The following is a 22,904-nucleotide window of genomic DNA, read 5'->3' as shown; positions in this document are numbered from 1 at the left end:
TGTATTAATTGTATAACTCTTTATTGTACATCAAACTAACAGTTAAAACGAGCAAGGGTTGTACAAAGGCGAACTTATCCCTTAAAGGGATCTCTTCCAGTTAACCTTTGATCGATTGAAAGGACCACAGAAACAAGAGTAGACATTACAATGGAAATATGAAAGGACCGAAAATTTAAAAATTACTATTGAACATTAACTGAAACATTACACTTTTATTAACTTTGAAATAAATTTTTGGTCAACTGAGTAGGCAAATAACATTGACATACAAAATCAATGGCAGTTTCATCTATGGTATCTCATAAAAAATATGTCAACTCGTGTCAACTGATGGTAACTATCGAATTGAATTGTTCCAAAAACATTTAATTTTTCAGGGCTAGACAATGAACTAGTTGGCAGTTGAAACAGTAAATTAGCTTTAGTTATTTCTAAAGTCCTTGACATATTTCGTGTCAAAGACAATTTATATTCGAACAAACTGATTCATGACCCAGGCTGGAGCCTTTGTGCTACTAATGTCATGTTGACATCCCATACTTTTGACAAGGAAATCTTAGTGAAATTAATTCTTAAAAGGTTCCACCCTGGCACAAGAATCAGCTTGTTCGACTGTACGAGCTATATTTCGTAAACAAACAAACATATTTTACATTAATAAAATAATTAGGCAATCTGGATTGATATTAGTCTCATCTAATGGCGTTAGGCACAGATAAGACACAGAGGGCGGTTAATGTACGTCCAAATAAACAACCCCAAAATGTACAACCTAATAATGCCCGCTCTGATAATTCGTGCGTTTATGTAATTTGTACTGTACACAGTACATTAATTGTCAGGTAAGTATTTTTAAATCGTAGATTCCAGAACGTTTATTAACCGCACCCGCATACATTTGGACAGTAAATAATTGCCGCCCTGTCGAAGTAAATACATACTAAGAACGTTTTAAGTATGAAAAATACTTATTTTAAAAGTTTTGTTTGGCAAATACCTATTACAAATATACATAACGTGTGTGGCCAGTAATGCGAGCAAAAAATTAAAACCTACATAGATCGACCACGTCAAACTGAACAACATTAGTTCAGCGACTTTCAAAATTCTCATCTATTTCAAGAGTCTTTGAATTTTCCTTTTTTCATAATCTATTTAGGAAATAATATGGCCCTTACCGATAACCGCTAGGGTAAAAGAGTTCTTGAGTGGAGACCGCGAATCGGCAAGCGTGGCGTGAGACGCCCTCAGACTAATAGGGCTGTTGACACCATTAAAAAATAATTCGAAGGCACGACTCCAGTAAAAAAACGCTTCATTTTAGCCCTGAAAACCAGATTAATTTTCGATAAACTGCAAAATTAGATTTTTTGTTGCTTTAAAACAAATAAATAGTTGATTGAGTGTACGAACAAGTGACGTCATAAGTTGCTATTTCCATTCAAACTCTTCTTCTTCTTCTTCTCTTTTAAAATATGGCTTTTCTGTCCTAATTAATAGGACAATTTCGCCAGCGTAAAAGTAAACTCTCTTTGCGAGGGACGTTGTACGGTGGTTGTAGTTTTTGCAACTTGATAGTAAAAATTCCAGAAACCACGTGGACACAACTTGCGCATTAAAAAATGTCAGACACGAGAGCAATATAGAATTTTGTGAGCACTGTTCACTGTTAAGGTTGATCGCCGCATAAAACACTATCAAAATTATACTCCAACTAGCCAAAGAAACTGAAATAGCAAAATTAGATATTGTCTACATCCGCCATGTTCGAATGCTACAAATCGAATCCCATTCAAACTCTATGGGAGAATTGATTTTTGACAGCTCATAAAAAGTACGTCAATTGATTGGTGGTGTCAACATCCCTATTGGAGCGGTGATCTTCGCAAGGTGGCTGGCAACTGGATGAGAGTGGCCGAGGATCGTGCTCAGTGGCGTGCAGTTGGAGAGGCCTAAGTCCAGCGGTAGACTAAGATAGGCCGATCACGATGGCCCTTACCAGAGCTGGTTATGTACGGGGAACAAGGGAAAATTGTCTAGTGATAATGAGTATTACAATACCTTTTTGACGTGTGCACAAGGTACTATTAAATGACTCACGTTTTCAACCCTTGGTTACCTTCTAGACTAAGCGTCTTGTCTGGTTGCCATAGCAACCGTAGCGCGCGCTCCAAATGAAACCGCCATAGTTTGTTCGTCTGTTAGTTGTTAGTAGTCTCTTTGCGGGCGGTGAATGAGACGATCGAACGGATTCCCTTCACTGATGTCTGTGGAAAAATAAGATAAAGTAGAATCTTTATAGCTTGACCTCCGCTCTGGGTAGTTTCTGGTGCAAAGGTTGCCATAACTTCTAGGAACCAATACGGGACGATAGGACCAATGCAGGTGGTAGGACCTTGTGCAAGGTCCGCCCGGATTGCTACCACCATCTTGCTCGCTAATCCTGCTGTGAAGCAGCAGTGCTTGCACTGTTGTGTTTCAGCGTGGAGAGTAAGACAGCCGATGAAATTACTGGCACTTGAGGTATCCCATCTTAGGTCTCTAGGTTGACAACGCATCTGCAATACCCCTGGTGTTGCAGATGTTTATGGGCGGTGGTGATCTCTTACCATCAGGAGACCCGCTTGCTCGTTTTCCATCCAGTCGAATAAAAAAAAAACTCTTTTGATGGCCAAAACTCGTAACTAACATTATGCAACGCCGTTATAGCTTTACATCTGGCAGTAGGCTCAAACTGGGGTACGCGAACCCCTAGGGGTTCGCTATTCGACGGTAGGGGGTTCGCGACAAGGTTTAAAACTAGCAAGATGATTAAGATTGCTTTTTGGACTCTTTTTGTATTTTTTATTTTAGTTTCTACAACAGTCAATTTTATTACTTTCTTTGGGGGAGGGGGGGGGTTCGCTATCGTCTAGAAACTTTAACAGGGGTACGTGAAGCCATAAGTTTGAGTAACCCTGCATCAGTGCATTTAGTTTGGTAGTACAATTTAATACAACGAATTGGCCCTGGCCTGAGCTGTCCCTGAACAAGTCTCGAAGGGTGCCACCTCTGTTTCCGGGTCCCTTTAAGAATTTAGTTTAGTTCTTAGAGACTTTTGTTCAGAACTTTGAAACCTATAACATATCAAAATCTCAGGATATTCAACTGAAACTACGTTTTCCATACTTCAGGTACGGGGTCCTTTAATGTTTTATTTATAATAAACATTAATGAAATCCACGATGTAGTTTTTGGGAATTCACATTGGACTTGGATTCTCATTGGTCTCATAAGGACTTTAAAAAATTATGCGACTAGACGACCCGCACAATCTACAAATTGAATTTAAGATTGTTTTTCTAGTCTTTTTGTATTTTTTATTTCAACTCCAAATTTTTGTTACTTCTACGGTCATAACGTAAAATCCATATCGAAAATACAAACTGAAACATAGATGCACAGCTGAGCGGGATGACCGTAAAAGTAACAAAAATGTGGAGTTGAAATAAAAAATACAAAAAGACTCCAAAAAAACAATTTTAACTTGATTGCTTAATAGCGACATCTCTTGTCCGGATGAGCGGTTAGTTCCAATGGAGTGGCGAAAGTTTATCGATGAGGGCAATAGCATAGATGTCGCTAGTGTCGCTGCTTAAGTGACTAAGTAAGAAACAAACAAGCTGAGATATTTGGTGCATAGGAGAAATTCGTGTCTGTACTCCTGTCCAGTGGTGGTGTAGCGGTATAGCACGCAGCACGGAATGCTGAGGACCTGGGTTCGATTCCCAGCGCTGGTCTCTTTTTCTAGTTTTTCTGTGCATCTATGTTTCAGTTTGTATTTTCGAAATTGAAATTGTTTTATTAAAAATTTGTTTACACACAAAGTCGCTAGCACAGATATAGATTACACTAGATTACGCAAATGCATCTACTTCGCGTGTCCGAACCCCGACCAAACGTCGGGGTTGGCCCCATACAAAGACTGACCGCGGACATCGGGGAATACACATCGCTAATTCGCTCTTGAGACGTCACAGGAGATATAAAAAAGTGACACGGTTGCTTTTCATACAGATTGAGGTGTTTGCGTTATCTAGTGTAATCTATATCTGTGGTCGCTAGTAAGCGCTGAAATTACGTCTAGGTGTTAGTACACAATAAACCGATATACTACACTATTGACTCGATATACTCGTAATACAAATAGATCTGAATAGATCGCTTAAATACAACCTAAACATAATACAGTATCGTGATAATTAATCATTAACTTAAATGCCTAAACTAGGATACTAAAGTAGCCTGTATCTTAAGCAAATAATAATAATAAACTTGTTACCTTTTTCTTGGAGCCGTTCAAGTAATCCTTATACATCTCTGAGCGTAAATATCTCGAGTAACTGTCGGACTTCATCAAATGGTAGACGTGTGCCTGGAACAATGCAACACTATATAGTTAACTGCAATACGCACAGACGCCGATATCTTCGTATAATACAGATAAGGTACCATCAGCCAAATATGTGGTCTACCACCCTAAAGTTGACAATCGTTTGCATGTCATAAAACAATAATGCCAAAAGACGTGTCTGTCAACTTGAAAGTTCGACTTTAGCGACATATACATTTGATAGGAACTTGTTTAAAAATTGATAGATTTTTTGGCTGATGGTACATCATTATTCATCAATTAGGTACAGTCACCATCCGATATTTCGGAGCGGCTAAGGTGATCAAAAATATCGAAACATGATCTCTATGAGGGCTATTGCGTATGAATTCGCCACTAGAAGCGCTAGTGTAGCGTGAGGTCTCCGAAATGTCAAATCTCATAGTTTTTGGTGAGATACGCGGGTTTATTTATAATTAGAAAATTTTGTGAATATTTGCAATATCTGAAATTAATTATGGCAAATACGTTCCGGGGCAATGAATGTCTGTGTTTTGAGAGAGTTTTGTCTTTTTGTGTCCTCCCTTTTTCCGAACAAAGGGGTCTATGCAGCAATGTGGCATGCTCGATATTTTTATGGTACAGTTTTCAGGTGTATTGAATATGATTTTAATCTAAACTTTGTTTTCACGCCCGTAATAACAGACTTTGAAAGCCATTCTTAAAAACCTCACGCAACAGTGCGCCATCTAGTGAGACAAAAAACGATAGCCCCCATTGCCTTGAGAATAAAGTGCATGTTCCGATATTATTGGCCACCTCGGCAGCTCCGAAATATTTGAAGGCGACTGTACTGTAGGCTTGGAGCTGCTCACTTCTCCCGTATCACCGGTATTTTATGGCAAACGTCGGTATGGCAAGTGTAATTATGACATAAAAATATTATAGGTTTTATTTAGGTTGTACGGGATGACCGTACAAGTAAAAATTTGGAATTGAAATAAAAAATACAAAAAGATTCCAAAAAACCAATCTTAATTTGATTGCTTAATAACGACATCTCTTGTCCGGGTGAGCGGTTAGTTCCAATGGAATGCCGAAAGTTTCTCGATGAGGGCTACAGCATAGATGTCGCTAGCGTCACTACTTAAGTGGCTAAATAAGAAACAAACACGCTGAGATATGTGGTGCATAGGGAAATTCGTGTCTGTGCCGTTGACCAGCAGTGGTGTAGCGGTATAGCACGCAGTACGGAATACCGAGGACCTGGGTTCGATTCCCAGTGTTAGTCTTATTTATCTGGTTTTTCTGTGCATCTATATTTCAGTTTGTATTTTCAATAAAATATTTGTTTAAACGTTTTACTTTTAGTTTAAAGTTTTGTTATTTCATTTTATGCATCGACATCTGTGTACTTTACGGCACTAGACTGGCTGTTTGGAACAAAACGCGCGGCGCATCAATCATCAATATTACTTTGACACAACCCTGTCACGGACGTCAACAAACTATAGTGAACTGTTCACAAAACCGCGCTGTGAACTAATTTTGTGCGTCGTTTTGATGTTAGAAACATGCTGTCTAGTACATAGCTGTCAATGATTTTATGTATTATGATTTCAGCTCATTAAGACTCCAAGTGCCTGCCAAGCACCAGCAGATGTTCCTACGCTCCGACTTCTGGCCGGAGGGTGTGGTGTTCCGTCGTTTTAGGAAGCGACGAAGACGACGTTCAAAAATCCCTAGCTTCTATGTATTTTATGTCTTTTGTATGTATAATTTGGATTTTACAGCGCATTGGTGTTTACTGTAATGCTGTAATTTTATGTTGGAATAAATAAATAAATAAAATAAATAAATGTAAGTATTTTAATTTTAGGATAGTTTTATGTAAGTGAATAGTTTTATGTTATGTTTGTTTGTACGGACTTTCTATAATGTAATATAAAAATATACTCAGCGGCACAAAATGTTGGCCCACTCTGCATACAAAATTAATTACCTATTTCTGCATACATTTGAGGGCCAGATTTTTTCCCGCTCAGTATATTTTCAAATGAAGTTATTTCGAAAATCTGTTTCTATCTATCTAAAATCTATTATTTTGCAAGATTGCAAGACTTTTTGGGGTCTTTGAGTTTTTAATAAGTTAAACAAGAATATTGTCTATGGTTTTTCGATATTCAAACAAACAATAAAAAAAATGTGTTACTCCAAAAAATTGCGCAATCTTCATCATCATCATCATCCCAGCCTATATACGTCCCACTGCTGGGCACAGGCCTCCTCTCAGAACAAGAGGGCTTGGGCCATAGTTCCCACGCGGGCCCAGTGCGGATTGGGAACTTCACACACACCATTGAATTGCTTCGCAGGTTTGTGCAGGTTTCCTCACGATGTTTTCCTTCACCGCAAAGCTCGTGGTAAATTTCAAATGTAACTCCGCACATGAATTTCGAAAAACTCACAGGTGCGAGCCGGGGTTTGAACCCACGACCCTCTGCTTGAGAGGCGATAGGTCAAACCACTAGGCCACCACGGCTTCTCACGGCTTCGGCGCAATCTTGCACAATTATTATTACTATTAATACTATAAGTTTAAGGATTGAGGTGTTCAGGCTTACCTGCGCTTGGTCGAAGCAATAACGGTCGGCTGTGCCGGCCTCCACTTTGACACGAGTCAGCTCCCTGTAATTTTTTTTTAAATAAAATATTAAAATTTACATTTCGGTGTCATCTGAGCCGTAGACGACTTAGCCCGCGTGTTCAGTTGACCTTTTTTTTTGTTGAGGGCGACTCGACCCTAATGATCGGAGATCGGACAGCCCAGGTCAAGAACTCAGTCCACCGCGGGCTCAGAATACCACTATTTTTTTACATTCATAAATGCTTGTGGTTGTTATAGCCTAAATTGAATAAATATATTTCGACTTTGACTTTGAACTATATTTGTTAAAAGAAATTGTGAAGTCCCGAAATTACCAATTAACTGCCAAATTTACATTAACTATCGTATATAGGTTCGCTATTCGACGGTAGGGGGTTCGCGACAAGGTTTACGTGACTCCAAAAACCACCAGGCTGCAAGACTTGCAAGATGATTAAGATTGGTTTTTGGAGTCTTTTTGTATTTTTTATTTTTAGTTTCTCCAACAGTCAATTTTATTACTTTCTTTGGGGGGGGGGGGGGGGGGGTTCGCTATCGTTTAGAAACTTTAACAGGGGTACGTGGAGCGATAAGTTTGAGAAACCCTGGTATATGGGAACCAAAGAACGCACTGCATTCTAGTCTCACGTCTGTTTTAATAAGCACAAATTCTGCTGATTTCAATAAAAATACAAAAAGATAGCCTTAAGCATACCAGGGGTTTTTTTTATTATGCGACTGGATGGTAAACGAGCAAGTGGGTCTCCTGATGGTAAGAGATCACCACCGCCCATAAGCAGACGCGTTGCCAACCTAGAGGCCTAAGATGGGATACCTCAAGTGCCAGTAGTTTCACCGGCTGTCTTACTCTCCACGCCGAAACACAACAGTGCAAGCACTGCTGCTTCACGGCAGGATTAGCGAGCAAGATGGTGGTAGCAATCCGGGCGGACCTTGCACAAGGTCCTAGCGGGTAAACACTAGTTCGTAATAAAAGCTAGTGGCACCTGCTAGCCGCGTCTATATTGACGGGCGAGGGCGCGTCGGACGCGAGGAACTCCTTCCATATCTCCTTGGCGCGCGACGCCACGCGACGGATCGGCTGCGCCTTCAGATCTTGGACGGCCAGCCAGAACCTGTGGCGGAAAACAAACGTCATCAGTGCCACCAGAGTTGAGGTCTTCATCACTATATTTACGAGCCTGGCTCTTGTTGGTGGAGTAATCCCCATTGCGTACGCCTCTCTGCCAATGCTTTGAGCTCCTGATACGACATTAACACAATACAAGTAATAGGCAGTAGATTGACTCCTGACTCGGCCGTATTCTTGAAATTTATACCTACGGCATGGCGATACGAAAAGTAAAACAGACGTGTGTAGATTTTTATTGTATGTGTGTAGTTTTAGGTGTAGGAATGAAACATACGTTAATTTTATAATTATCTATTTATTAAATTATAAGTTGGTAATAGACAAAAATTTGCGTCTATTGAGGCAAGTTCGAAACGACTTGTTATTGTCATTTATATATAGTTTTGTAACTAAGGGACCCCATACATACCTGTATTATTATTATTATTATTTTGTATTTTTTTTATTTAATTGTATACTGTAGTTTTTAAGTATTTTATTTGTAATGATTTTATGTTGAAAAAATGACTTTCTGCCAAGTTTCTTGCGGCGCATTCTTCTTGGCAATGGTGGTCTTCCCGAAAGCGCTGGTAGTTTAAAAAATGACGTGTTAAAATGCCCATTGCGGCCTATTAACTAAATAAATGATTTGAATTTGAATTTTGAATTTGAATTTAATTACGCCATTATGTAGACAAAGTTTATTGTTAAAAACAAACATAAATAAAACATAATTAAACTATAGATAGAAAAATTTGGCCTAAATCGCCGTAATGGGTAAGGTGCCCAGAAGGCTGGCCGTAATTTCCTCGTTGTATAGCGATACTTATACGCTGTGCGAAATAGTGGCCAGCCCTCTGGTCGCCCGAGGCCTCTATTAGGCGCGTCGACAATCTTAACGCATTATTAAATATTATAGTACCAAAAGTTAGTACAGCGCTATAGCGTACGTTACGGAATTAAAACGGGGGCGAATAGAGCGGGCGGCGCGGCACAGCACTCGACCAGCGACCGGACTGCGCGGCGCGCGGCGTGGCACTGCGCAGTTTTGTCTTGCGAAAATTGGTTAGCGGCCGTGTAAATGACGCTTGGCTGTGTGCGTGCGTCGATACGGGCGCTACTATGAAGTCGATCTACTGCCTATTACTTGTATTGTGACATTGCATTGACCTTCTTTTTGGCTTGATCCATTAACGCATGTCTCGGTCTTCCCCTGCCTCTCCTGCCCTCTATTTTCTAGTTGAGGTCACGCGCACAAAAACATAGCAATAGGTGTGACGAAGTGGTCAAATCAGTGGTCTTCCGGCTGATGATGAAGCAGGTAAAGGGTAGTCCTAGAGAGGTAACGGAGTCCTAGAGAGGTAAATGGTAGTCCCTAGAGAGGTAACGGAGTCCTAGAGAGGTAAAGGGTAGCCCTAGAGAAGTAAAGGGTAGTCCTGAAGGTAAAGGGTAGTCCCAGAGAGGTAAAGGGTAGCCCTAGATAAGTAAAGGCCACCACTTGTGGGGACTGTAACTTGGTGAGAGCTTAGGTACTGGGGATCAACGCGCGTGACTTTAAACTCAGTTCGAAATAAACAACTTCTTTAATCATTAATTAATTATATTTTATTTTAGAACTTGGTAGTACTTATAAATAGATTTACATAAAAATGGCACCAGCCGCTAGGCTATCGGGAGCAATCTGCGCTCCGGCATGTATACCGCTGTCAATCTGTTTTAAGTTATATTCTAGAAACAGCAATATAAAAAAACCTACCCCTTTATACAAAAACTAGGGTATCTAACCTGCCAGGTGGTCATTTTTACCACCTGCCAGCGGTATACGGCCTAATTCCTACAGTAGTCTAAAGGTAAAGGGTAGTCCTAGAGAGGTAAAGGGTACTAGAGGTACTTACTTGAGGTTCTCCCCACTGAACTCTTTGGAGAGGAACCGGGCGAAGTGTTCCTGTCCGGCGGGGTCGCACAGCAGCTCGCGCAGCCCGAACGCCCAGCGACGCACGCGACGCAGCGGCAATGGGTCCTTGCTGGGAATTAATACAAATTATCATGCGAAACATCGTGAGGAAACCTGCACAAACCTGCGAAGCAATTCAATGGTGCGTGTGAAGTTCGGCCTAAGCCCTTTCGTTCTGAGAGGAGGCCTGTGCCCAGCAGTGGGACGTATATAGGCTAGGATGGATGGATCATGCGAAAGACTACGTAACCCTAATTATAACCTAACCAACAAAGTTGGAAAACCCCCCGACTTTGTCAATTCAAAGTTCAATATCTCAAAAACGGCTGCACCAATTTTGACGAAACATGTATAAGAACCATTGCTAGAAACCCTGAAATATTCGCCCTGCGCAAAGCTTTGCCTAATATACCCTATTAAGCAATTCCACGGACCCCTGTCAAAAAATATTTTTGGAAATTTCCTAATAAATATGTTTACAGGCTGACCTACTGCGGACCTCTGATACACATGCTACGGACCTCTAAGGGGTCCGCGGAGCCCACTTTAAGAAGCCCTGCTGTAAGCAAAACCGACTGCCTTGCTGCCTTGCCTTGCTGTTTAAACAAATAAAATATTTTTATCTTTTTTTTTATCTTTTTAAGGGCGCGGGCGTCCTCACCACTGTTTCTCCATCTCCCAGAGCTCGGTGGTCTCGTGTATCCAGGGGTTGGGGTACTCTGGCGGCGTCAGGAACATGTCGTACTCGGCATACTGCTCGCAGTACGCTATGAAGCTAAACAATAATATATATATATATATTTAGTCCATTTATTTAACTTATAAATGATTAACCACGGACTCGGATAACTCATTTGCAGGTGGTAGGACCTAGTGCAAGGTCCGCCCGGATTGCTACCACCCTCTTGCTCGCTAATCCTGCCGTGTAGCAGCAGTGCTTGCACTGTTGTGTTTCGGCGTGGAGAGTAAGACAGCCGGTGAAATTACTGGCACTTGAGGTATCCCATCTCAGCCCTCTAGGTTGGCAACGCATCTGTAAAACCCCTGGTGTTGCAGATGTTTATGGGCGGTGGTGATCTCTTACCATCAGGAGACCCACTTGCTGTTTGCCATCCAGTCGAATAAAAAAAAAAAACTCATGTCTTAAATCGAGTTTAGCCCGCCCGACGTGTAAGCAGCCGCCGAGTCGCGTTGCTCCTAAGAGGAAGGGCTACGGATCAGCCCGAATCATGTCGGGCTAAACTCGATTTAAGACGTGAGTTATCCGTGTCAGTATATTTAATATAACGGTAGTTTCATGTGCAAAAAGACATGGCTCTATAACACGTTCTAAATAAAAGTAAACGGTCTTCAAAACCTATGGAGCAACTTCACCAAAAAACCTTCAGCGCTCGGCGTGTCCAATTCAACAACGCTTTCAGTTAACGCTATGTTAGGTATGCCACGACATGCCGACAGGCGGCGCTAGTGTTGTACGTTACCACAAAACAGATAGGTTACAGAAATCAATCTACATACATTGTGCGCTCGAGCAACGCACACATAGACACTGTTCACGGACACGATATCTCGGACCGGTTGGGACCAGCGCGAGCGCGAGTGCCATCCGCAAGGGACACGCGTCTGTGAACTTTTTTGTGCAATAATGGAGAATGCGAATTTATTACACTTTAAAATATAATAATCGTGCATTTCGCCAATGTCGAAATCGGCGCAAGATATTTTCTGTGACAAATTTGTAATGTAACAATGACTATAACATTAATAGTACATTGTGTCTTAAGGGCGGTAAATAAGGAATTACGAACGAGAGTCTATTAGAAGCCCGAAGTCGAAGACTGAGGGCTTTAATGAGTCGATGTTCGTAATTCTAGTACCGCCCGTGCGACATACAATGTTTTTCATCACATTTGCGAGTATAATTTTATATTTGTAAAAGAAAAAATATAATTGTTCCAAATATTGGCGATACCTTAGGCTGCGCTCTTGGCAGCGCTGCATGCCCTCCCCCTCCCTCAGCATGTGCCTGAGCCGCGTGTGCATGTGGTCCTGCTGCTGCACCACGCGCAGCACCATCAGTACGGGCACGGACTCATTGACCGACCACGGGTTTCATGACAAGCACATTAAGGTCGAGGGTTTTACTTGGGGGTTGCAACCAAGGTAGCCTGCATGTTACGACACTGTTTACGAGCAAGTGTGATGAAAAATATTTTAGTTATTACTAATTTATATTTCCATTCTTCCCGTCACATTCTCAACAATAAATCCAACAACTAGATACGAGTGCCACAACCACAATAGTTTTTTGTGCATAACCCATAGTTGACAACCCTTTTTTTTTATTGCGATGTGAAAATGCTGTATCCATACTTCCGTGGAAAGTTATGTGGGACTCTCTGAACTTAGCATATACACTAAAAACACATCGGCGTTTCTCCACTCTGCCGTTATGGGAGCGCCATGGGATCGCGGACATTCAACCATGACGCTCCCCGGTGGCCCCAGATAGTTGACAACCTTAGAGCGACCGCCGAGCGTAGGTACGAAAAGTGAAGTACATACAGGAGATTGACTTCTGTATTTATCTGTTTTGTGACGTGACTGTTGTTTTGTACAGGGGCCTACCATGATCTTTTCATAAACGATCCAAACGCAGAGCAGTTCAATTTAGGCACCTAAACTGAATCGTCGAAATTTGTACCACGACGTTTATTTCTCAGAGCTGAGCCTCAATGGTTTACAAGTGAATGAAAGACCGATATTGTCTCTGGTCTAAAACTGAAACGCTAAGTCGCGAAAGGGATGCCGTTATATGCAACCAATATTCTATACTAAAACCTCTTTACTTTGGAAAACCATAACTCTAAGTCATTCCGTGTTCTTAGCAACCGTTGTGTTGATTACAAATAAAATGCTTACGCTGTCACTAATCCCTCTAAGTCTCTTTTCTCACTGAAAAAATAGTTTTATCAATGAGGAGTTAAGAAGCACAAGGTCGAAGTTATAAAACTAGAATAAAAGTTTAAAAGTTCTCGAAATTTAAAAATATTCCAAGTAAAACACTTAAAATTCCAAAAGAATTGACAGAATGAGTAACTTATACTGAATCGCTAAATTTGACACTGAAGCGATTCAATTCCCATGCACTCAGGTTAAGCGTCATGGTACGAAAACTGCTTTGAAGTGAGCGAATGAAAATGTCTGGTATCGCTGTCGCTGAACCGTGCTTGAACTGAATCGCAAAAGTAACGTCGTGGTACGAAATAGCGATGCAGTTCAGTTTAGAGCCTAAACTGATCGTATTAAGAGAGCGTGGTAGGCCCCCAGTACTCACATGTCGGCGACTTTGCTGACGCGCACGTTGCGTCGTTCCATGCGCGCGCGCAGCATAGCTAGCTGCCGGCGCGCCGCCTCGATCTGACGCTCTATACTCGGCTGGAACAATTCAGTAATCAATCATTTACTATGAAATGTATTTTGTATCTATAAGAGGAATGCCTGTAACATGTGTATCATGCTGTATAATAACCTTCCTGACGAGTTGAAGGTGTTGCGTGGTAGATTATTTAAAGTAAGGCTGACTGAATGGCTACATGATCACTGCTTCTATAGTGTTAAGTACTTTTCGAATTTTAAATCATAATCATTGTAATTTTAAATTTGCATGTTGATTTTGTATCTCGACTGAATACTGTTCCTGATGATATCTACTTGTAAGACCTTATGCAAACGCATTCCAGCAAATAAATATTTCATTTCATAATCATTTACTTACCTAAACTATGTATAATTTACTTGCCTAAACTATATGAATCAAAATATGTGTATATACCTATATATGTGACCAAAAACTATAAATTAACAGTTGTGCTACCTTGTTAGCATCAAGAATGCAAACAGGCATCTCTGGCTGTGAGGTTTCACCTGTAAAAGAAAAAAAAATGACTCGTGCCCTACACTATTGTAGAGGTATATATTTATAGAGGTTTTTGACGAATATAACAATATAAAATATTTAAAATTTGCACAATAAAAACATAATAATTATAAAGATTTGCAATTTTGAACATGAAACTACCGTGAGACTCACTCATATTAAATATAATGACCCGGATAACTCACGTCTTAAATCGAGTTTAGCTCGACATGTACGGCGCAGGCGATGAAAGGAGCAATGGCGCGCGGTTGCTAGGCGACCGCGTGTTGTCAAGCGGCCACAGAGTATACGGTGGCGGAATATTGCAAGCAACAGGGCACCGTGAGCGCGGCTATGGGTTCCGCGTTACAAAACTAATATAAATCTAAGAAAGGCCCCTGTCCTGTGGCATGGTTCCAAGAATGCTTTGCTAGTTTATAATATAAGTGGGGCGGGATGAGTGAGTCTCATGCTAATTTCATGTTATTTAATACAATATAGTTGCCTAGACAATAAGGGCTTACCATTTTCTTTAACAGCATTCTCGGCTTTCTTCTGTATTTCCTCTTCGCTTTCTTCTGGATTAGTAATGGTGACTATCGGGTTATTCTGAAAAATAATATAAAAAAATCAATATGCTTTGCTATAGGGAAAAAAACTTATAAATTGGGCTACCAATTCGAAATTCTATAATACTAATACATCTTAACACAAACATCCAGGCCAGCTACCCCCTGAAAAATAACCCTAGATACGCCAATACTAAAATTTTTAGCCCTTTGAGACTCGAGCGATCAGTGCTTTAAAATAATAATAAGTTTTTAGTAAAAAAAAATATTTTTAATTCAAGCTTTTTTTTGCTGACTGTACTTTTTGTTGACTGTACTTGTATTGTTACCCAAACTACATTTGTATACCAAATTTCAAGTCGATGCCATTAACCGTTGAAAAGTCTCATCCTGCGGAGACGATCCTGGCCGGACTACCAGGATGACACTACTAGATTATTGTATTGCCACGCGATTTACATAAGTCGCTGCTTAAATACAAAAGAGCCACATATCAAAAAAAAAAATTTTTATTTTTATTGCAATAGTTGCACGTTAAATAGCATTAAAAAGGAAATTATTGCGATCGAAAAAAAAAATTTTTTTTACTTGTGGGCCTTTTGTATTTAAGCAACGAAGTATTCCAAATTTCAAGTCAATCTGACTTCTGGAAGTTGGTCGAATTTAACTTGCAAGATTAAACAGACAGACAGACAACGGGACAGGTGAAACTAAATAGTCTTTCGGTCAGAAGGCGGCACTCGCGATGGCCCCCATCAGCAGCCCAGCATGTCCAGCAGTGGACGTCCTACGGCCGGCATGGTGATGATGGAAAGAGACATACCTTTAAGTTGTGCTGTTGGATCAGCTCCTGGCACTGCCTCATTCGTTTCGCTTTGAGCATATTGATGCGAGACAGCTTCTTCGGTTCCAACTCGGTTGTGTTCACACAGCCCGGCTAAAAATAAATAATAAGTTTTGGTAGGATTGAAGCCGTGGTGGGCGAGTGGTTTGAGTTCTGAGTTTTTGAAATTTACCACGAGCTTTACGGTAAAGGAAAACATCGTGAGGAAACCCGCACAAACCTGCGAAGCAATTCAATGGTGTGTGTGAAGTTCCCAATCCGCACTGGGCCCGCGTGGGAAATACTGCCCAAGCCCTCTCATTCTGAGAGGAGGCCTGTGCCCAGCAGTGGGACGTATATAGGCTGGGATGATGATGACTGTCAATTGAGGTATCGGAAATTTACGTACGACAACGAGCGAAACGAGTAGTGTTAGGTACAATTGCGACCACAAACGCGCGAGCCGAGCGAGCGAAGCGAGCGCGCCGCAGAAGCGGCCAGTGAAGCGCCAGAAAATAATCTATTTAGGAAATAATATGGCCCTTACCGATAACCGCTAGGTTAAAAGAGTTCTTGAGTGGAGACCGCGAATCGGCAAGCGTGGCGTGAGACGCCCTCAGACTAATAGGGCTGTTGACACCATTGATCGTTTAATAATCAGGAATGGAATCTTCTTCAGTGAAAACTCAGAATAATTTTTAAACGGTGTATTTTATAAAGAAATAAATGGCCAAGAAAAAGGAATCGTTTACAAGTTGCTTGGCTGACGGTAGGATGACAAGTAAAAAGTTCATAAGATTATGTACGGAGGCAAATAAGTGCCTGCGTTTAAGAGCAAAAGCTCCACCACCTAAACTATTGGACGAGAAGTAGTACGACTGTAATTGCCTTACCATGGGGCGATGGACATCCCAAAATGCTCTCTCCTGGCTGTCCAGGACTTTTCTCTCTAGCTTGTCCCGTTTTTTATCCACCTGTAATAGTACATTGTGTTTTAAGGGCGGCAAATAAGGAATTACGAACGAGAGTCTATTAGAAGCCCGAAGTCGAAGATACCGCCCGTGCGACATACAATGTTTTTCATCACATTTGCGAGTAAAATTGTATATTTGTAAAAGAAAAACTAACTGACTGCGCTCTTGGCAGCGCAGGGCCGTCCCGACTGTTGAACTTCAAATTAGCTACTTGACAGAGTTCTAGCCCACCAGACTTGTTTTATTTTTTAGTATTTTTTACGGCAGTCGGGTCTTTTGATTTTTCAAATTTAGTATTGTTTTTTATATCAATGTGTACAATACTGCCACTACAAAAACAACACGAAACCGCCGTCAAAGAAAGAGCGGCAGCAAAACATTTGACTATAATGTTTTATTTAACACTATAAAGTGCAAATCAAGGGCCCCACGTTAAAATTTGCTACAGGCCCTGGCTTAATCCGGCTCTGAGACGGGACAGGTGAAACTAAATAAAAGCTTGTAAAAAATGTTCTCACCTTGCTCTGGGCTTCAGCCTGCATGAATATGAACTCCCACTTGCGACTGAACATCTTCTGGAGGCGCGCGAGGGACTCCGCTTCGTAATCGGCCAACTCCAGTCGGGCTTTGTTCTGCATTGTGCGCTTGCACAGGTACACGGCTGGAATAACAATACAATACAATGACTGTTTATAGAACACCAACACATACTAGAGAAAATATGTATATCCATACTAATATTATAAGATTAGAAGCCGTGGTGGCCTAGTGGTTTGACCTATCGCCTCTCAAGCAGATAGTACCATGCAGTAACAAACTCATGGGACCGACCTTGGGCTTCATGACAACAAAATTAGTACGGGCAATGACTCATGTGACCGACCATGGGTTTCATGACAAGCCCATTAAGGTCGAGGGTTTTATTTGGGGGGTTGCAACTAAGGTAGCCTGCATGTTACGACACTGTTTACGAGCAAGTGTGATGAAAACGATCTAATATTCACCCAGTTCTTACCATAATCGGTGTTTTCAGGCTCCCATTGATTCGACGGCCAGAAGTATGGGGTTTGGAATCTAGAACAAGTAAAGAGCATGATAAAATAATGTAATCATAATTATTTAATCGTATACATACTAAAAACCTATTTCTATCACTCTCATACATCCCTCAATCTCAACTATCTTGCATCTCGCTCATTCGTCAGTATTTCTCTCGTTCTGTCTCTTTCACTCATTACGTTTCGTTCCACCTTACAGGTACTAATAAAACTGTATTCAAAATAGAATTTTTCTATGTAAATAGTAGATTGTACAACAAGAACATTAAACGAGCCATTTTACCCGAGGCGTTCATATAGCCACCCGAGCCGGTAAGGCGAGGGGGATAGGCACGTCGAGGGGAAAAAGGGTTTAATGCTCGAGTTTTACACTCTACTTTTCACTTCGATTGCGAGGACACGACAGAATAATGTGAACAGGGCTTTAGGTTCTATTCAGGTGGTTACAACCAAGTTAGCCTGCATTTTAGACAGCTTACGAGCAAGTAGTGGGAAAAAAAAATTACCTGTAATAAGTATTGTCATTCCGTACAGTCAGACAGTGATCGTCGATAGGGAACAGGTAGCCGTGCGCCGCGAGCAAGTGGGCCAGGTGTAGCGCGTCCCGCTCTTCCAGCGAGAGGTGCCGCATCAGCCACGCCACCAAGTCCGTTCCGGTGAATACCTAGAAAATAGTAGATAGTACAACAAGAGCAGAAAACGAGCCATTTTACCCAAGACACGTGGACATAGGAGAAAGACACGTAGAGAGGAAAATTGGTTTAATGCTCGAGTTTTACACTGCTTTTCACTTAGATTGCGAGGAAATTAAATAGCAACAGTGGAAACAATTATTCACTTTCTATGTACCTTTTATTTTTTATGCATAATTATAGTTCCATTTTTTAAAATTTTATTGATATATTTTGATTGATTTTTAGTTTTATATGAATTAAAAATTATTTAAAAAATATGTAAAAACTTTTTTGTTTGTGGCAGTTGACACCTGATTACCTTGGTCTTAGACGAAGATTTTATTTTATGCACTAGAGCATAAATAGTTATTTGTGTCACAAGGGAGCAAAATGGTGTATTTACGGCGAGGGCGTACATTGAATCCAGAATGCAGCGATAGTTCTACAATAGAATCCTGAGCGTAGCGAGAAAAACGAATTAAAACGAATGACATAAATTTCATTACATTAATATCTGTTTACACTCTATTTTCTCTACAAAAAAATTTTGTATGGACTCTAGCTAGGCTTTACGTGGCGTTACCATGGACGGCGGAAATTTCTCACTTCAGCCACTCTTTGGACTAGTTTACTACCTAACTTAGTCTAGAACTTACGGATGGTATCTTAGTCATGAAGGTCTTGACGGTGCGGACGGGCACTCCGGTGTTCTCATCTTGCATCTTCTCTATTATGGCTTCCATCTAGAAAAAAAAAGGTATTTATTATCTATGTGTAATTTTTTTTTATTATCATTATATCCTTAAATGAATGTGGCATGCGAAGACTGTTTCTCCATTGCTGAGTCGGCCTCTACATAAATTAGATATTTTTTTTTTATACCTATAACTAGCTTTTGCCCGCGGCTTCGCCCGCGTACAATGCGGTTATCGCGCGCTGTTCCCTCGGGAACTGTGCAATTTTTAGGGATAAAAAGTAGCCTATGTAAATCTCTATGTCAAAAAAAAACACGGCGATCCGTCACTCCGTTTCAAAGTGAAAGACGGATTAACATACAAACACACGTGCTACGATTCACATCTACAAATTTAGTTCTCAAATTCTAGTTACCATAACAGGCAGATTGCAAGAATAAGTGGACAGTCTGCCATTTCCCACCATTCACCAATAAAAACCGGCCAATAGCATGTCACTCTTCCTCACTGATATGTATATTCATGCCAAATTACATCTTTCTAGTACTAACGGTATCTGAGCTTAGCCGCGGACGGACACAGACAGACAGACATGGTGAAACTATAAGGGTTCCTAGTTGACTACGGAACCCTAAAAAAAAAGAAAATTGTAATCGTCATTGTTGCCTGTGTGCAATTCATAACATTTGTTATTTGTTTTAGGTCTACCCCAAAATCAAAATGTCATAAACCAAACAGCCTCCTCATGTGTGTAATGTCTCTATGTGAACATTGGCCAAATATGTGTAGTACAACGGCAAGAGTGAAAGCCGTTAATTATAAAAAACTGATGAAGAAAAATTGAGCATATTTTGACCTTTTTGTAGATGAGGTAGTTCGGAGACTCCTCTGGTGAGGGCACGGTAGACATAAGCGCCTGCACACTTGGCGGCACCTTTGATATTATGTCTTTCTTGTCTTTCTCTTTCTCCTTTTCTTTTTCTTCTTTCACACATTTTGAGTTGTCTCTGAAACACAAAAATTGATTGGTTTGAAATAAAAAAAAACAGCCAAGTGCGAGTCGGACTCTCGCACGGGTTCCTCCATACCATTATCTATACCTACAACATTAGATATTAGTAAAAACCAGCAAAAGAATCACGTTGCTGTATAAGAGTCCCCCTAAAATATTGAATTAATTAAACTATTTTTTTTTAAACCAAATATACCAGTCAATATTTTGTGAATATTTCAAGCGCTGTTGCCGTTATTAATATCTAGCAAAAAAACAGCAAAAAAAACATGTTTTTTGAATGGGAGCCTTCCTTAAATGTTTATTTTATTCTGTTTTTAGTATTTGTTGTTAGTGCCAACAGAAATGCATTATCTGTGAAAATTTCAACTGTCTAGCTACCTATCACAGTTCATGATATATGCAGCCTGGTGACAGACAGAGAGACAGACGATATTGTCTTAGTAATTGGGTCCCGTTCTTACCCTTTGGGTATGGAACCCTAAAAAACTTTTTGTTGAATTAAAATAGAAAAAAAAAGGTGAATAAATTGACCTTTCTGGAGCCTAAGCTGAGAGCCCTGACCTCGGGCTCCGTGTGCCCTTATGGTTAAGACGGTATTGCCTTTAAAATGAAAGTGTTGTGTACTAACCTGGACGGCCCCTGCTGGCAGGCCTTCTGTGCCTTTTCAGAAGAATTCATCGTAACCATTTTAAAATTAAAATTACGCCTTCTCACAACGACAACTTTGGAATTCTTCACGCAAACGTATCACAACACTCCATGACTATTTCTAACCACCACAAAGTTAAAAGTATTAGTAATAAAATTATTAACAATAGTTATTTATTTTAAGATTAATTTCACTTGAAAGGAAGCTCTAGAGAGTGTTTTGTTTTATTTAATTTTAAACGAATAGACTAGATACAACACTAGAAAAATACGACAACTTTCACGATAAGATTCTATTAGTATTATAACAAGTGTTTTGTAAGAGAAAAATACGAGAGAATACGATTAAAATAGTTTTATCGGAGCTAAAACAAGAAGATGATGAATATTTTGTAGTTGGTCAATTGTATCGATTGCACAGACCACGCCGGACCTCCACTATTTATAACGAAGTGCACATCAATAAATTTCATGTTTAATTCATGAAACTTAACTAATATCAGCGAATAGTTGTATGTGATCCTTTTAAAAAATAAAGAACGGAATGTCATCCGTTCGCCATATTTTTCACTGTTCCTTTTTGAAACGAGAGGGAGCTAACCGTATGTTTTACGTGGAAGAAAGAGATGAGAGATTTTCCCGAATGTAGCCCGACTAAGGTGGCATGTAATTATTTGTTCTGTCAAAACAGGACAATGTATCAACTTCTGAATTTTGCCGTTTAAATGCTAGAAATCTAGGGCGCATGTGTTTACGAGTGTATTGAACGCCTTATTTAGGTCTATTTTTAGGTGAACCTCATAGTTTTAAACTCCGGATGTTAATTAACAATTCCGTAGCAATTAGAAAATAGTCATACAATAATAAAAGCAAGGATCATAGTTTACTTTTTTTTTTATAAAAAAGTCGTTTAGTTTTAAAACAATAATATGTACTTATTCGATTTTGATAAGAGATAGGGCTGCTTGACACCGCCAAACACTTCCAAAAACTTTAATTATTTTACACACATTTTACGTTGGCAATGAACTAGACATAATAATGACATTTGGATCATGAATTCTATAATTCAATCACCCGCCGACTCACATTGAGCCTGGCTGTCATCGTTCATCCACCATTACCTCTCATATTTCGTTTCCTAGAATTTTTTTACCGTACAACGGCAAAACCTACTAGACACTGGCAAAATTGTCCTCCAATGGACAGAGCCATATTTTTCTAAAAAATCTAATCTAATCTAATCACCCCGCCGTATAAACCAAACAAAACAACCAAGAGGCTAAATATGCTAGCTATTAAGTTATCCTACTACATAATAGATGGCGTTAGTAGTATTTTGTGAACAGCGTTGTTAACGTTATCAAAATGTAATAAAATATAAGTGAAAAACCTACAACACACTATCATAATAATATCACTATCAGTAAAACAAATCATTTTTAAGTGCATTTGTGCATCGATACAACTTCGTTATTGTTTTCATAGGCTGAATCAATTGTACAAAATTTTGTAAAAAGATTTTACAAAAGAAAAAAAAAGAAAGAGGTTTTGGGGAAAGAGTGGTCTCGGCAAATATTAGGTAGATAGGTACGAATTTTATTATCCGCAATAAGCTGCGAAAAATTGTAAGAAAACTGGGTTGAATTAGGTACAAAAAAATATTTCTAAGGATTTTGTATGTAGGTATTTATTTTGTAATCTTCCAAGTTTAGTGTATGTCCTTAGGCTGTTATTTACTCTGACACTAGAATTAGAGGGCTTTTGGTCGTTGTTCCCACGCTTCCCATCTTTGAATTGCTTCGCAGGTTTGTGCAGCTTTCCTCACAATGTTTCCTTTCTTCATGGTGAATTTCGCTCATGAATTTCGAAAAACTCGGCGGTGGTTTGACCTATAGCTTAAGCAGAGGATCGTGGGTTCAAAACCCGCTCGCACCTCTGAGTTTTTCGAAATTCTAGTGCGAAATTACATATTGCCAATAGGCAATAGCTTACCTTGTAATTTTTCCCTCTGTGTACCTGTTTCTGTATCACTTGCTATTTGGGGTGTACAAAGAGTCATTGTATTGTATTGTACATTTGGTATACACATATACTAAATTGCATTCTATATAGTAAAGTTGCAGACAATGCAGTTTCCTGAACTGACGCCCGGCGACCTCGGTTTTGAAAGTGAACGACCTTAGTGGCCACCTTTTATTTTATAAGGTTTTAGTTTTATTAAGGAAATGAAATGGTCCTTATTTATGCACAATACTTCTCTTTTACTGCCGGGTTAGCCTGTCTTTATGGGCTTAGGAGGCTATAATACGCTTCATAGCCCTACGGAAACCTATCTTGGGCGTGTCCGACACGCTCTTGGCCGGTTTTTTTTTATTTGTCAAAAGAAAACATACGCATCGAATATTTTCTGATAGGTAT

General features: G+C 40.0%; 1 protein-coding gene across 1 annotated transcript; it reads right to left on the bottom strand.

Annotated features, from left to right (window-relative positions):
* Positions 1–2,161: 2,161 nt before the first annotated feature.
* On the bottom strand, positions 2,162–21,082 carry RSG7 (Regulator of G-protein signaling 7). Its single transcript, XM_074110217.1, has 17 exons — positions 20,464–21,082; positions 19,677–19,827; positions 18,782–18,868; positions 17,958–18,115; positions 17,409–17,467; positions 16,912–17,054; positions 16,313–16,393; positions 15,420–15,533; positions 14,552–14,636; positions 13,986–14,035; positions 13,446–13,546; positions 10,770–10,883; positions 10,050–10,178; positions 8,030–8,158; positions 7,000–7,063; positions 4,325–4,417; positions 2,162–2,270 (listed from the first exon to the last, which is right to left on the bottom strand). The coding sequence occupies exons 1-17, from the start codon at positions 20,520–20,522 to the stop codon at positions 2,205–2,207; spliced, it is 1,683 nt and encodes a 560-aa protein (XP_073966318.1). The 5' UTR covers positions 20,523–21,082; the 3' UTR covers positions 2,162–2,204.
* Positions 21,083–22,904: the final 1,822 nt, after the last annotated feature.

This window comes from Choristoneura fumiferana, chromosome 30 (genome assembly GCF_025370935.1).
Source record: "Choristoneura fumiferana chromosome 30, NRCan_CFum_1, whole genome shotgun sequence".
Taxonomy (NCBI): Eukaryota; Metazoa; Arthropoda; class Insecta; order Lepidoptera; family Tortricidae; genus Choristoneura; species Choristoneura fumiferana.
The sequence above is the reverse complement of the archived record's forward strand: the minus strand, read 5'-3'. Positions and strand labels throughout refer to the sequence as shown.